Source organism: Coregonus lavaretus (genome assembly GCF_964263955.1).
Source record: "Coregonus lavaretus genome assembly, chromosome: 4".
Taxonomy (NCBI): Eukaryota; Metazoa; Chordata; class Actinopteri; order Salmoniformes; family Salmonidae; genus Coregonus; species Coregonus lavaretus.
This window is the reverse complement of record NC_139991.1, coordinates 71,445,943-71,461,887: the sequence shown is the minus strand read 5'-3', so window position 1 is coordinate 71,461,887 and position 15,945 is coordinate 71,445,943. Positions and strand designations below refer to the sequence as shown.

General features: G+C 41.8%; 1 protein-coding gene across 1 annotated transcript in view; it reads left to right on the top strand.

Annotated features, from left to right (window-relative positions):
* The window catches only part of LOC311128043 (3',5'-cyclic-AMP phosphodiesterase 4D-like), a 47,568-nt gene extending 32,871 nt beyond the window's left edge, over positions 1-14,697 (top strand). Inside the window, exons 6-12 of the mRNA XM_084159990.1 lie at positions 1,696-1,794; positions 1,972-2,136; positions 2,552-2,651; positions 6,435-6,589; positions 6,766-6,888; positions 10,307-10,489; positions 11,060-14,697. Of these exons, the coding sequence (XP_084016116.1) occupies positions 1,696-1,794; positions 1,972-2,136; positions 2,552-2,651; positions 6,435-6,589; positions 6,766-6,888; positions 10,307-10,489; positions 11,060-11,539 (1,305 nt within the window). The 3' untranslated portion in view covers positions 11,540-14,697. The remainder of the gene's footprint in view (positions 1-1,695; positions 1,795-1,971; positions 2,137-2,551; positions 2,652-6,434; positions 6,590-6,765; positions 6,889-10,306; positions 10,490-11,059) is intronic.
* The last annotated feature ends 1,248 nt before the right edge of the window (positions 14,698-15,945 follow it).

Sequence of the window (15,945 nt, the reverse complement as noted above, 5' to 3'; positions counted from 1 at the left end):
CGTATGCCATTCTATTTGTATTCTAGGTGTTATCCCACTGATCCTTGTTGATAGGACCGTCCCTCACCGTTGTAGCTAGCTAGAGCATGTTCTAGTGCTTATTAAACTTCTAGCACTCATCACCGATCGGGATTTAGGCTGAAATTGATTTGATCAAGTTGGCAGTAATAGATGTCCCACACAGTGATGAGGACTACATTGATACTACTGAGATCCAGGTAATAGGATGCCTTAAAGGGTCACCTATGTAATGTTACACCACAGTGGTTTGCTGATTGGTAGGTCTAACTAAGGTCTAACAGTCTGACAACTGAGGTCTAACAGTCTGACAACTGAGGTCTAACAGTCTAACAACTGACAGACAGTGCCGATTTACATATAATGCCGTTTTGATTGAATTCCAGCTTATGCCTGATATAATTTCAGTTATGGAAAATGTGTGTTTATGTATACTAAACAAAAATATAAACGCAACATGTGTTGGTCCCATGTTTCATGAGCTGAAATAAAATATCCCAGAAATGTTCCATATGCACAAAAAACGTATTTCTCTAAAATGTTGTGCACAAATTTGTTTAGATCCCTGTTAGTGAGCATTTCTCCTTTGCCAAGATAATCCATCCACCTGACAGGTGTGGCAAATCAACAAGCTGATTAAACAGCATGATCATTACACAGGTGCACCTTGTGCTGGGGACAGTAAAAGGCCACTCTAAAATGTACAGTTTTGTCACAGAACACAATGCCACAGAATTCTCAAGTTTTAAGGGAGCGTGCAATTGGCAGGCTGACTGCAGGAGCTCTTGCCAGAGAATTGAATGTTAATTTCTCAACCATAAGCCGCCTCCAACATCGTTTTAGAGAATTTGGCAGTACTTCCAACCTGCCTCACAACTGCAGACCACATGTATGGCGTCGTGTGGGCGAGCGGTTTGCTGATGTCAACGTTGTGAACAGAGTGCCCCATGGTGGCGGTGGGGTTATGGTATGGACAGGCATAAGTTATGGACAACGAACACAATTGAATTTTATCGATGGGAATTTGAATGCACAGAGGTACCGTGACGAGATCATGAAGCCCATTGTCGTGCTATTCATCTGCCGCCATCACCTCATGTTTTAGCATGATAATGCACGGCCCCATGTTGCAAGGATCTGTACACAATTGCTGGAAGCTGAAAATGTCCCAGTTCTCCCATGGCCTGCATACTAACCAGACATGTCACCCATTGAGCATGTTTGGAATGCTCTGGATCGACGTGTACGACAGCGTGTTCCAGTTCCCACCAATATCCAGCAACTTCGCACAACCATTGAAGAGGACTGGGACAACATTCCACAGGCCACAATCAACAGCCTGATCAACTCTATGTGAAGGAGATGTGTCGCGCTGCATGAGGCAAATGGTGGTCACACCAGATACTGACAAGTTTTCTGATCCACGCCCATACTTTTTTTTTGAAGGTATCTGTGACCAACAGATGCAGATCTGTATTCCCAGTCGTGAAATCCATAGATTAGGGCCTAATGAATTAATTTCAATTGACTGATTTCCTTATATGAACTGTAAATCTTGGAAATTGTTGCATGTTGCGTTTATATTTGTGTTCAGTGTATATATACTGTATTCTGTCTCTTAATTATGTGTTTGGGTGAAAGTGGTGTGTCTAAAATGGACTTGGTGTCTGATTTCAGGAGCTTGAGGACATCAATAAATGGGGCCTTAATCTTTTTAAAGTCACCGAGCTTTCAGGAAACCGGCCTTTAACAGTCATGATGTATACAATTTTCCAGGTGAGGACGTTTATACAAATATAAAAACCTTTATAGAAACTGTTGTTTTACCTTGCTGGAATATATACAGCTAACTATGTGTGTGCGCGTGCGTGAATGTATGTGTGAATAGCAGTCAGTTGCTCCGTTATTCTAACTTCCAGTTTTGACAGTGTCCCATTTTTCTCACATTTTCAGGAAAGAGATTTATTAAAAACATTCAAAATACCATTAGACACCTTTATAACCTACCTGATGACTCTAGAAGACCATTACCACGGCGATGTAGCCTATCACAATAACATCCATGCTGCTGATGTCACCCAGTCCACTCACGTGCTGCTGTCCACGCCTGCTCTAGAGGTAGGGGAATGTACCATCTCCGTCGCTTTATGGGGGGAACCTTTGTTGGGAGAATTTGATACAGTGTTGTTAATATGGCCCCGTCTTTTTACTTTTTGGCTTATGTTTTGTTAATATTGTGAGTTTTAAACATACACTAATTATATTAGTTTTTATATATTGTCTTGTTTAAAACTGCCTTTAAATGTAACCTTAGTTGTGTTCATTAGGGCAGGCAATAGAAAACGTTTTAAAACATTTTGCAATGGATAACAAAAATTGCTATTTCTTATTAGGCAAGTCCAGGTAGTCCCTCTCTGTTTCAAGCTGTTTTCTTCCGTTTTGAACATGACCCTGGTTTTGACATACGGTGAGATTGTACCTTTTTGTCCTGAAGTGCTGCACATGTAGATTACTCCACCTCTTTTCTTCGTAGGCTGTGTTCACAGACCTGGAAATCCTAGCTGCAATCTTTGCCAGTGCTATTCATGACGTCGACCACCCTGGGGTCTCCAACCAGTTTCTCATCAGCACCAGTAAGTGGCCTTTCCAATGCTGTGCAGTTATGAGCTTTTCTGCCTTCCATGCAGTGCTGTTTCCTTTATCACAATGCTAATGTCGATGGCTGTTTTAACATGGGCTTCTCTCTTCTGGGTTTGACTGATTATTTTACACACACAGTGAGTGGCAGAAGGGTTTGCTGCCGACACATGGCGTATTTCATAAACTCACTTTTAATCCCCCCCCCCCCACACACACACACGTGTGCGCACACAAACATACTGGCACACATATAGAGAAGACAGACGGACAGACGCTCACACACACACACACACACACACTTGGATCCATCTCACTGCGGGGAATTCCCCCTCAGTAGACATGCAGATAGGAGGCTATGATTCTACATGAGGTCATTGTAGAGGAGACAGAGACTTCTATCATTCCAAGACTTCAAGTCTGTGTGTGTGTGTGTGTGTGTGTGTGTGTGTGTGTGTGTGTGTGTGTGTGTGTGTGGACGGACGGACACTCCCTGACTGGGTTAGCAGCCCCAAAGCTACTCAGTCATGAATCCATCTTATAAAGAAGGTTGGAAAATGTACTGTGACATGGAATACACAGAATACATGCAATACATAGAATACATGCAATACATGGAATAAATAGAATACATTAAATACATGGAATACATGGAATAAATAGAATACATGGAATACATAGAATACATGGAATAAATAGAATACATGAAATACATGGAATACATAGAATACATGGAATAAATAGAATACATGAAATACATGGAATACATAGAATACATGGAATAAATAGAATACATGAAATACATGGAATACATAGAATACATGCAATACATAGAATACATTCAATACATGGAATACATACAGTACCAGTCAAAAGTTTGGACACACCTACTCATTCAAGGGTTTTTCTTTATTTGTACTATTTTCTACATTGTAGAATAATAGTGAAGACATCTAAACTATGAAATAACACATATGGAATCATGTAGTAACCAAAAAAGGGTTAAACAAATCAAAATATATTTTATATTTGAGATTCTTAATAATAATAATAATAATATGCCATTTAGCAGACGCTTTTATCCAAAGCGACTTACAGTCATGCGTGCATACATTTTTTGTGTATGGGTGGTCCCGGGGATCGAACCCACTACCTTGGCGTTACAAGCGCCGTGCTCTACCAGCTGAGCTACAGAGGACCAATTCTTCAAATAGCCATCCTTTGCCTTGATGACAGCTTTGCACACTATTGGCATTCTCTCAACCAGCTTCATGAGGTAGTCACCTGGAATACATTTCAATTTAACAGGTGTGCCTTCTTAAAAGTTAATTTGTGGAATTTCCTTCCTTCTTAATGCGTTTCAGCCAATCAGTTGTGTTGTGACAAGGTAGGGGGGTATACAGAAGATAGCCCTATTTGGTAAAAGACCAAGTCCATGTCTGCTAAATGACGTAAATGTAATGTAATATTATGGCAAGAACAGCTCAAATAAGCAAAGAGAAACAACAGTCCATCATTACTTTAAGACATGAAGGTCAGTCAATAAGGAACATTTCAAGAACTTTGAAAGTTCTTCAAGTGCAGTCGCAAAAACCATCAAGCGCTATAATGAAACTGGCTCTCATGAGGACCGCCACAGGAATGGAAGACCCAGAGTTAACTCTGCTGCAGAGGATACGTTCATTAGAGTTACCAGCCTCAGAAATTGCAGCCCAAATAAATGCTTCACAGAGTTCAAGTAACAGACACATCTCAACATCAACTGTTCAGAGGAGACTGTGTGAATCAGGCCTTCATGGTCGAATTGCTGCAAAGAAACCACTACTAAACGACACCAATAAGAAGAAGAGACTTGCTTGGGCCAAGAAACACGAGCAATGGACATTAGACCGGTGGGAATTTGTGTTTAAAGCTGTCATCAAGGCAAATGGTGGCTATTTGAAGAATCTCAAATATAAAATATATTTTGATTTGTTTAACACTTTTTTTGTTACTACATGATTCCATATGTGCTATTTCATAGTTTTGATGTCTTCACTATTATTCTACAATGTAGAAAATAGTAAAAATAAAGAAAAACCCTGGAATGAGTAGGTGTGTCCAAACCTTTGACTGGTACTGTAGAATACATGCAATACATAGAATACATGGAATACATGTAATACATTGAATACATGCAATACATGGAATACATAGAATACATGGAATACATGGAATATATGGAATACATACAATACATACAATACATGGAATATATGGAATACATGGAATACATACAATTCTCTGCCATGAAGCCTGGTCCCAGATCGGTATGTGCTGAATAGCCAACTCCTATGAACATTGACATGAACACGTTTGGCGTGATAATGACAATATAGTTGGCTTGCAAGACAAATGAACTCAATTCAAGCTAAATGGTATTGTAGATAGAATGAAGGGTAATTGGATTCCTATTGAAACCTAATTCTTAGTATAAGATTATACAATGTTGGGATTGGACTGTCTGTCCTCTAGGCAGAGTGAACTGATTTTAATCCTCCCCAGTAATGCAATCGTCATATGACATAACATATATTAGCCCAGCCGCCAAGGCAACAAATGAATTGGACCCACCCTTTGGAAGCCGTGGGTGTGTTTGACTGTGTGTGTGTGTTTGACTGTGTGTGTGACTGTGTGTGTGTGTTTGACTGTGTGTGTGTCTGTGTGTGTGTGTGTGTGTGTGTGTGTGTAACAGCTGTCCAGTGAAGACAAGAAGACTGGTCTCGGCACCAGTGGAACAGATGTGATCGTACTTCGCAACTCTCTTGCGTTCTGTTTTTAACTGTCCAGCCAGCGATCCAAGTTGATTGGTGTTTATTCTGACGATAGACACAAGGAAGCACATTAGATGTGCAGGACAACAGTATGTTGATGGCTGTAGATTCATCTGTAGCATGGAAATAACAGAATTAGCAGGGAGATAATGCAACCATTACAATTAGAGCATGCTAGCTAACTCGCTCTTTCAGCAATAACATACAAAACCACATCCCAGGATGCCCCCAATATTTAACAGGTACCGTACACATACACTGAGTATACAAAACATTAAGGACACCACTCTTTCCGTGATATAGACTGACCAGGTGAATCCAGGTGAAAGCTATGATCCCTTATTGATGTCACTTGTTAAATCCACTTCAATCAGTGTAGATGAAGGAGAGGAGACAGGTTAAAGAAGGATTTTTAAACCTTGAGACAATTGAGACATGGATTGTGTATGTGTGCCATTCAGAGGGTGAATGGGCAAGACAAAACATTTAAGTGCCTTTGAACGGGGTATGGTAGTAGGTGCCAGGCACACCAGTTTGTGTCAAGAACTGCAATGCTGCTGGGTTTTTCATGCTCAACACAACCAACACTGTTACACGTACGTCCGTGAGATGGAGATAAATATATATTTGACTTGTGATTAGCCAGAGGAGCAGTGGGCATTGTGATGAGCTATAGTAGGAGGGTTCATTCTGTCCCAATAACACACAAAAACAACTTTTTGGAAAGCAGCCATTTGTTTGGCTACATTATTCACTTTATTCACATGATTCACTTTATTCAATGTGCAACGTGTAGAAAGAGAAATACCAGATCAAATCTACACACACTCGCCAAAATGTACATGCTTCTATATAAATACCTAATAAATATTACCTTGGAAAAGTATCTTACTATAATATTACAAATGTCGTCAGAGAAACAGCTTCCTAACCATGTGCTGGTATTGTCTGTTTGTTTCCCTCCAGACTCGGAGCTGGCCCTCATGTACAACGACTCGTCAGTCCTGGAGAACCACCACCTGGCTGTTGGCTTCAAGCTGCTTCAGGAAGAGAACTGTGACATCTTCCAGAACCTGACCAAGAAACAACGGCAGTCCCTCAGGAAGATGGTCATAGACATGGTGAGTGGATGGATAGATGGATTGGTGGATGGGTGGTTGAATAAATAGATGGATGGATTAACTTAGCAAGTGAATCGATTAACGAATTAATGAATTATCTAATGAGTGAGTGTGTGAGTTCCAGCCTAGCACCCAATTGAACTGATCCAACGTGAGATTACTGTTTGTCTCTGTAGGTACTAGCTACTGACATGTCCAAGCACATGAATCTCCTGGCTGACCTGAAGACCATGGTGGAGACCAAGAAAGTCACCAGCTCTGGAGTGCTGCTACTAGATAACTACAACGACAGAATACAGGTAGGCTGCAACTGCTACTACATACAGTGGGGGAAAAAAGTATTTAGTCAGCCACCAATTGTGCATGTTCTCCCACTTAAAAGATGAGAGAGGCCTGTAATTTTCATCATAGGTACACGTCAACTATGACAGACAAATTGAGAATTTTTTTCTCCAGAAAATCACATTGTAGGATTTTTAATGAATTTATTTGCTAATTATGGTGGAAAATAAGTATTTGGTGACCTACAAACAAGCAAGAATTATGGCTCTCACAGACCTGTAACTTCTTCTTTAAGAGGCTCCTCTGTCCTCCACTCATTACCTGTATTAATGGCACCTGTTTGAACTGGTTATCAGTATAAAAGACACCTGTCCACAACCTCAAACAGTCACACTCCAAACTCCACTATGGCCAAGACCAAAGAGCTGTCAAAGGACACCAGAAACAAAATTGTAGACCTGCACCAGGCTGGGAAGACTGAATCTGCAATAGGTAAGCAGCTTGGTTTGAAGAAATCAACTGTGGGAGCAATTATTAGGAAATGGAAGACATACAAGACCACTGATAATCTCCCTCGATCTGGGGCTCCACGCAAGATCTCACCCCGTGGGGTCAAAATGATCACAAGAACGGTGAGCAAAAATCCCAGAACCACACGGGGGGACCTAGTGAATGACCTGCAGAGAGCTGGGACCAAAGTAACAAAGCCTACCATCAGTAACACACTACGCCGCCAGGGACTCAAATCCTGCAGTGCCAGACGTGTCCCCCTGCTTAAGCCAGTACATGTCCAGGCCCGTCTGAAGTTTGCTAGAGTGCATTTGGATGATCCAGAAGAGGATTGGGAGAATGTCATATGGTCAGATGAAACCAAAATATAACTTTTTGGTAAAAACTCAACTCGTCGTGTTTGGAGGACAAAGAATGCTGAGTTGCATCCAAAGAACACCATACCTACTGTGAAGCATGGGGGTGGAAGCATCATGCTTTGGGGCTGTTTTTCTGCAAAGGGACCAGGACGACTGATCCGTGTTAAGGAAAGAATGAATGGGGCCATGTATCGTGAGATTTTGAGTGAAAACCTCCTTCCATCAGCAAGGGCATTGAAGATGAAACGTGGCTGGGTCTTTCAGCATGACAATGATCCCAAACACACCGCCCGGGCAACGAAGGAGTGGCTTCGTAAGAAGCATTTCAAGGTCCTGGAGTGGCCTAGCCAGTCTCCAGATCTCAACCCCATAGAACATCTTTGGAGGGAGTTGAAAGTCCGTGTTGCCCAGCGACAGCCCCAAAACATCCCTGCTCTAGAGGAGATCTGCATGGAGGAATGGGCCAAAATACCAGCAACAGTGTGTGAAAACCTTGTGAAGACTTACAGGAAACGTTTGACCTGTGTCATTGCCAACAAAGGGTATATAACAAAGTATTGAGAAACTTTTGTTATTGACCAAATACTTATTTTCCACCATCATTTGCAAATAAATTCATTAAAAATCCTACAACGTGATTTTCTGTAAAAAATAATCTCATTTTGTCTGTCATAGTTGACGTGTACCTATGATGAAAATGACAGGCCTCTCTCATCTTTTTAAGTGGGAGAATTTGCACAATTGGTGGCTGACTAAATACTTTTTTCCCCCACTGTATATAGCCACCCTGCAGGCAAAACTGATTGCAACAACGTCTTCTTTTTGTAATGTCACGGTCAGGTTGTATACTGACTCTAAAAAGAAATATTTTTAGTTACCACAAAAATACATCTTTACCTGACCCTCTCATCGTCTCCCTCCCTCCATCTCTTTATCTATTTCTCTCTTTCTCAATGGCGTTGTTGCCATGGGGCAGAGGGAAACGCCAGTGCTCTCTCTCCAGAATGTTTTATGTGCAGTATGATGCCAGAGGTTTGCAGTTTAACTTTTAACTGTTGCTTCTTTTGCAGGTGTATATACACTGAACAAAAATATAAACGCAACATGCAACAATTTCAAAGATTCATTAGGCCCTTATCTATGGATTTCACATGACTGGGAATACAGATATTCATCTGTTGATTACAGATACCTTAAAAAATAAAGTACGGACGTGGATTAGAAAACCAGTCAGTATCTGGTGTGACCACCATTTGCCTCATGCAGCACAACACATCTCCTTCGCATAGAGTTGACCAGGCTGTTGATTGTGGCCTGGGAAATGTTGTCCCACTCCTCTTCAATGGCTGTGCGAAGTTGCTGGATATTGGCGGGAACTGGAACACGCTGTCGTACACGTCGATCCAGAACATCCCAAACATGCTCAATGGGTGACATGTCTGGTGAGTATGCAGGCCATGGAAGAACTGGGACATTTTCAGCTTCCAGGAATTGTGTACAAATCCTTGCAACATGGGGCTGTGCATTATCATGCTGAAACATGAGATGATGCCGGCGGATGAATGGCATGACAATGGGCCTCAGGATCTTGTCACGGCATCTCTGTGCATTCAAATTGCCATCGATAACATGCAATTGTGTTTGTTGTCCGTAGCTTATGCCTGCCCATTCCATAACCCCACCGCCACCATGGGGCACTCTGTTCACAACGTTGACATCAGCATACTGCTCACCCACACAACGCCATACACGCTGTCTGCCATCTGCCCGGTACAGTTGAAACCCGGATTCATCCGTGACAGTGGCCATCGATAGTGAGCATTTGCTCACTGAAGTCAGTTACAACACCGAACTGCAGTCAGGTCAAGACCCCGGTGAGGATGACGAGCACGCAGATGAGCTTCCCAGAAATGGTTTCTGATAGTTTGTGCAGAAATTCTTCGGTTGTGCAAACCCACAGTTTCATCAGCTGTCCGGGTGGCTGGTTTCAGACGATACCGCAGGTGAAGAAGCCTGATGTGGAGGTCCTGGGCTGGCGTGGTTACACGTGGTCTGCAGTTGTGAGGCCGGTTGGACGTACAGCCAAATTCTCTTAAATGATGTTGGAGGCGGCTTATGGTAGAGAAATGAACATTCAATTATCTGGCAACAGCTCTGGTGGACATTCCTGCAGTCAGCATGCCAATTGCACACTCCCTCAAAACGTGAAACATCTGTGGCATTGTGTTGTGACAAAACTGCACATTTTAGAGTGGCCTTTTATTGTCCCCAGCACAAGGTGCACCTGTGTAATTATCATGCTGTTTAATCAGCTTGTTGATATGCCACACCTGTCAGGTGGATGAATTATCATGGCAAAGGAGAAATGCTCACTAACAGGGATGTATACAAATTTGTGCACAAAATTTGAGAGAAATAAGCTTTTTGTGCGTATGGAACATTTCTGGAATCGTTTATTTCAGCTCATGAAACATTGGACCAACTACATGTTGCGTTTATATTTTTGTTCAGTATATATGTGAGGACTGGGGTTTTAAATTCTAATTCGCTCTTCACCCACTCTCAGGTCCTCCAGAACATGGTGCATTGTGCGGATCTCAGCAACCCTACCAAGCCCCTGCAGCTGTACCGCCAGTGGACGGACCGCATTATGGAAGAGTTCTTCAGCCAGGGGGACAGGGAGAGGGAGAGAGGCATGGAGATCAGCCCTATGTGTGACAAACACAACGCCTCTGTACAGAAGAGCCAGGTAAATACAGTACACACAAACAGTATATACACACACACACACACACAAGCACAAACACACATACAATAGAGTAGACACACACACACGTGTTTTACTATTCTTGTGGGGACCAAACAATTGATTCCAATTGAAAATCCTTAACCCCAAACCCCTAACTCTAAGCCTAAACCTAACCCTAATTGTAACCCTGACCCTAAACCTAACCGCTAAGCCTAAAATAGCCTTTTTCTTTGTGGGGACCGGCGAAATGTCCCCGCTTGTCTGAATTTTCCTTGTTTTACTGTCCTTGTCAGGACTTCTGGTCCCCACAAGGATAGTAAAACCAAAAAAACACACACACAACAAAAAGTAAGTTAATATCGGTCCAGACAAGTTATTTAAGCACAACAAGCTGATATTAATTTCCCTCTCCCCTCTCCTTCCTCCTACTCCTCCCCTCTCCTTCCTCCTACTCCTCCCCTCTCCTTCCTCCTACTCCTCCCCTCTCCTCCCTCCCACCCCTCTCCTTCCTCCCTCACACCCCTCTCCTTCCCCCCTCCCACCCCTCTCCTTCCTCATACCCCTCTCCAGGTGGGGTTCATTGACTACATCGTCCACCCTCTGTGGGAGACATGGGCTGATCTGGTGCACCCTGACGCTCAGGACATTCTGGACACTCTGGAGGACAACAGGGAGTGGTACCAAAGCACCATTCCCCAGAGCCCCTCGCCCGCCCCGGACGAACCCGATGACGGCAGCGGACGTCCCCCCGGAGGGGACAAGTTCCAGTTCGAGCTCACCCTGGAAGAGGACGGTGAGTCGGACACGGAGAAAGACAGTGGGAGTCAACCAGAAGAGGAGGAGAATAGCTGTAACTCGAAAACGCTCTGCACGCAGGACTCGGAATCCACGGAGATCCCGTTGGACGAGCAGCCGGAAGAGGAGGTGGAGGAGGAGGTGGTGGTGGTAGAGGAGGAGGAGGAGGAGGGTGAAGGGTTACGCAGGGAACCAAGTATGGCGGAGTTGGAGGAGGAGGATGAGGAGGGAGAGGAGGAAGGGGAGGATACATAGCAGAAACTGCGCTGGTTGCCAAACTGCGAGAGAGAGACTGTTGCGTTACGACGGTGACTCAAGGGACGAGGTGAATACTAGTAATCGCCACAATGTTGGTGATATGGCATCATCGGGAGTTCCAAAGCACACGTTGCACTCCTCAATCCCAGTCTTCTCCTCACTCCACTCCACCTGGAGGCGATATGGGGGCACAGACCCCCCACCTCCCCTCCCCCCAAGACTTCCTCCCTTGGAGCTCCACACTTTTGCACTCAGGAATATTTTAGTCGACTTTCTTGCCTCTTTTTTCGTTTATCTTCTGGTTCATTTGGCCTATCGGGAGCGAGGTGACACCTGGTGGCCTTGAGTTCAAAAGGCCAACCTCATCCTCCTGCCTCTCCTCTAGCTCCTCCCACTTCCTGTAAATGCAGGAAGTAAACAGGAAGTGTTCTTTGACTCCCAGACTGAGCACATGGGCAACACACAAGATGCTTGGAACAGTCCCAACTGTAGCATCATGGGAGGACAGCCAGAGGGGGGATAGATGGATTGCAAGGTGACCCCTGGACTGCAAGGTCACCCCAGTCCACTAATACCATCTGAAAAACCAATGAGGGATATTATAGGGAGAGACAGACAAATAAATACTTTGCGAGAGGATTTCAAAGAGACCTTTTTTTCTAAAGTTCAAGTCTTCCTTGAAACCAGACTGGTAGAAAACGCTGTTTTTGACCTCAGTTTTTGTATTGTAGTAAAACTGAAATCTTTTTGTAGATAACTTTTGTTAATGGAGAGTGAGAGAGAGAGAGAGAGAGAGAGAGAGAGAGAGAGAGAGAGAGAGAGAGAGAGAAAAAAAAAGTGGAGGAAGATGTTCAATTTAAAATCTTCTTCGTCATCTATTGCAACCATTGAAACTTGATTTTTAGAAGATATATGTTACATCATAACATAATAGGTGTGGTCTTTCTGGGAATGTGTGCTGAGTGGATGTGACTAAAGCTCTCTGCAATCAATCTGCTTTATCTTCACACCCAGCTATTTCAGATAGGGGCAACTTATATGAACATGTGTGGTTTTCTGTTTGAGACTGTTGGGGTTCTTCATGTAACTTTACTGCAGCTTTAAATGTACCAACTCTTTTTCTTTTTTTAAAACAGAAAGAAGCCAGTAACTACTGACCTTTAAGAACATAATAATAATAATAATAATATATAAAATATACGTAGGCCATGTTTCCATTTACAGTAAATATGACATGGTAGGTCTTGTTAACATCCTGAGTATGAGGCATGTAGCGATTTAGTTCTATCCAAACAAATAGACTGTCCAAAAAGACTGTCCAAATAGACTGTCCAGTCTATCTACAAATTGTTAAATCTGTTTTGAAATAGGTGGTACATTTTTCTCAGCTGTTAAGGATTATGAATAACCCCATTGACCTTCACTTAGCTTCCATAAACACTCAAAGTTATCAGTGATATCTGTAACACTTTAGCATATAGTCACACATTCATATCTTCTGGGTTTCATCATTTCAAAACTGAATTCATCTGAAGTACAAAGGGACGTGAGCTATTGATGGAACTGATGTTGTTTTACACAAAACAAATAACAAGGGTGTATTCACGTACACTCTATACGTATTGCAAAATTAGAAATATTGCAAAAAATATTTGTCAAATGAAAATAGTGACTGTATTCTAAAGTGTTCCAACACATGTAAACCTGCTTGTATTGCATTGGCTAAGGCTATCTGCATCTGGCCCTTTATGTTGTACTGAATCATCATCCCACGTCTTTACAATCTGCCTATTTCAAATGTCTGGATTACTAGAATGACAAACACTTTGACAATATTTGCCTTTGTTCTTTTTCATTATTATAATAATTTTCTCTTATTGGGATTTCACATTGGACATTGACTATCACCTGCATAGTTTAAAAATCTACCTTTCATATTTGAATACTTCATAGGTATGTGTGTATATGTATATAGCTGTACTGCTAGCATCAAAACCATTAACAGACTCTTCCATACATGTCATGCCTCATATGAGGACACAATCCCATATAATCCATGGTATTTGGAAAGAATTCCACTAAATTGAAGTAGTAGCACAGTAATTGCAGATGCTTTATGTTTTAGATTTCATATTGCAATATATTTGTCATTTTCAGGGGGAGGACTAGATATGGATGACGTCATTTCAACCCCTATATAGCTTTTTTATTTTTGCCAAAACTACTACTACTTCTTCTCCTCCTCCTCCCCTGCTGGACTTGCACAATGCAGCACACACCATTAAGTCAAGTGGTTTCTGTGTTGATTTTGTATATTTCTTTATTTATATTTATTGATTTGGTAACACTGTCTTTGAGTCACATGTAGTAATGCATTATGAAGTCTCATAAAGGCTATTTAAGGAGTTATGAGCTGTTATGAATGCTTATAAATAAATGTTTTATTTAACCTTTATTTAACCAGGAAAAGCCCATTCTTATAGTCCATTATGGGTGTGAAAGAAGGCTCTATGAATGCATTATATAGACGCAGGTGGTTAATGGTGTTGCCATGGATGTTTTGTTTTTGTTACAGTTTGGCAATCCTAAGTAAGACAGCACTGTAGAACACACAACCTGTAGCGTAATGACATGATGCCCCCTTTGTTCCTGCTCTGGTGATACGATGTACTTAGAACCATAGAAATAGAATGACTAAAATAGTCAATCTATAGCCATTATATTTCTATGCTTGGAATCAACACTTATGTCAGACATGGGGGGGAAAAAAGGAAACATGTCCACATTGAAAAGACTTGAATCTGGATTTTAAAGTAAAAATGTTAACATTTTATTATTGGGTAATGGTATATTTCTTTACAATTTCATTTCTTGTGCCATCTTTTGGTTGTGTTTTTTGCTTGCCTCACCGGACGACCTTACCTGTTAATGGATTTTTCTTGTTTGTCTCTGTTTACAACCATGTATTTATTAAGCTTATTGTAGTGTTGCATTCTGTAAATGACGGATTCTTACTCTATCATCTGATGGTGTTGGTGTATTTGGAAAACCTCTTGTTGAGAGAATGTTTATTATGATCCATACTTACCCAATGTATAAATCTCTTCTGTACAAAAATGATAAAAGTGAATGAAATTAAATGAAACGTCACCTCAGAGCTTTTTCATGGGGGCACCAGGGGAGTGAGCCTAACTATACCAGGGTTGTATTCACTAGGCACCAAACGGAAGAAAACTGACTGAAACAGGGAGGGACTACCTGAACTTTTCCAATAAGAAAGATTTGTTTTCGTTTTACGTTTCAAAACGTTTTGCTACGATGTGCACTAATGAATACGACCCAGGAGAAGGGAGGAAAAAAACTAAACACAACTGGTATTAGGCCCCAGGGCTGCGTGTGTGTGTGTGTTTGTGTGTGTGTGTGTGTGTGTGTGTGTCTACGACTGTACATGGTTGCGTGTGTGAGTACGCATTGCTTTAGAGAGACATACATTTTAGTGCAGGGCATTTCAACCTATACATGGTCTCTGTGCTGACATCTACTGTAGAAAGGGCTAAGACATTCATTCTCCTTTGTTAATCTGTGGCTGCAGTTTCCAGGCTGGGTATGTAGAAACACTCCTGTAGTCATGAAACCCACACCTCCCTGCATCTACACACAGTATTCAACGCAGTCAAACGCAATACAAACATCTAGCTGAGTCTACTCTTAGGAAAAAAAGCAATACAAACACATTTAGCTAAGGATACTCTTAGGAAAAAGCAATAGCCGGATGCTTTGGCTGACTGAAGAATAACTATATTTCCGCAGCTGCACACCTGAGGTATAGCACGATGAACCTTGCATATATAAATGTAATGTTCAGAGGGGACATGGCTCTCAATTCCAGTTGAGAGACGTGGGTCCTTTGTATACGTTTCTAGTTGTATTTCTATGGTTCCTGTTGATGATCCACAATGAATATGACCCAGATGGAGATGCAGAGTGTCATTGCAGCGTCTCTCTAGAAATAGTCACCTCTCTGACACATACTGTAGATTTTAACAGCCTTGGACCAAACCTGATGGTGGCAATTATTATTAATTATTGTCTTTTTAAATGATGATTTATTTGTTCTTTAGTCTTCAGATTGCCAAAAAACTAAGTAAAAAAACGTTTTATATGCAACAGATGAAATAAAAGCATGGGTTGATTATGCCTACATGTTTTACCTGTGTGTGATTTTATTTCTAGACTTATTAAAGTACTAGAGCTCAATGAACAAAAACGAATGGATTATGAGATCATTCCTAATTTCATCTGACCACACTGTAGCAGGACTGTTAAAGACTATTGTAGTGACCTCAGTTCACGCAGAATTCGCCCCATTGGTGTCAGAAGGGAGATGGCAACTCGGTGCGGCC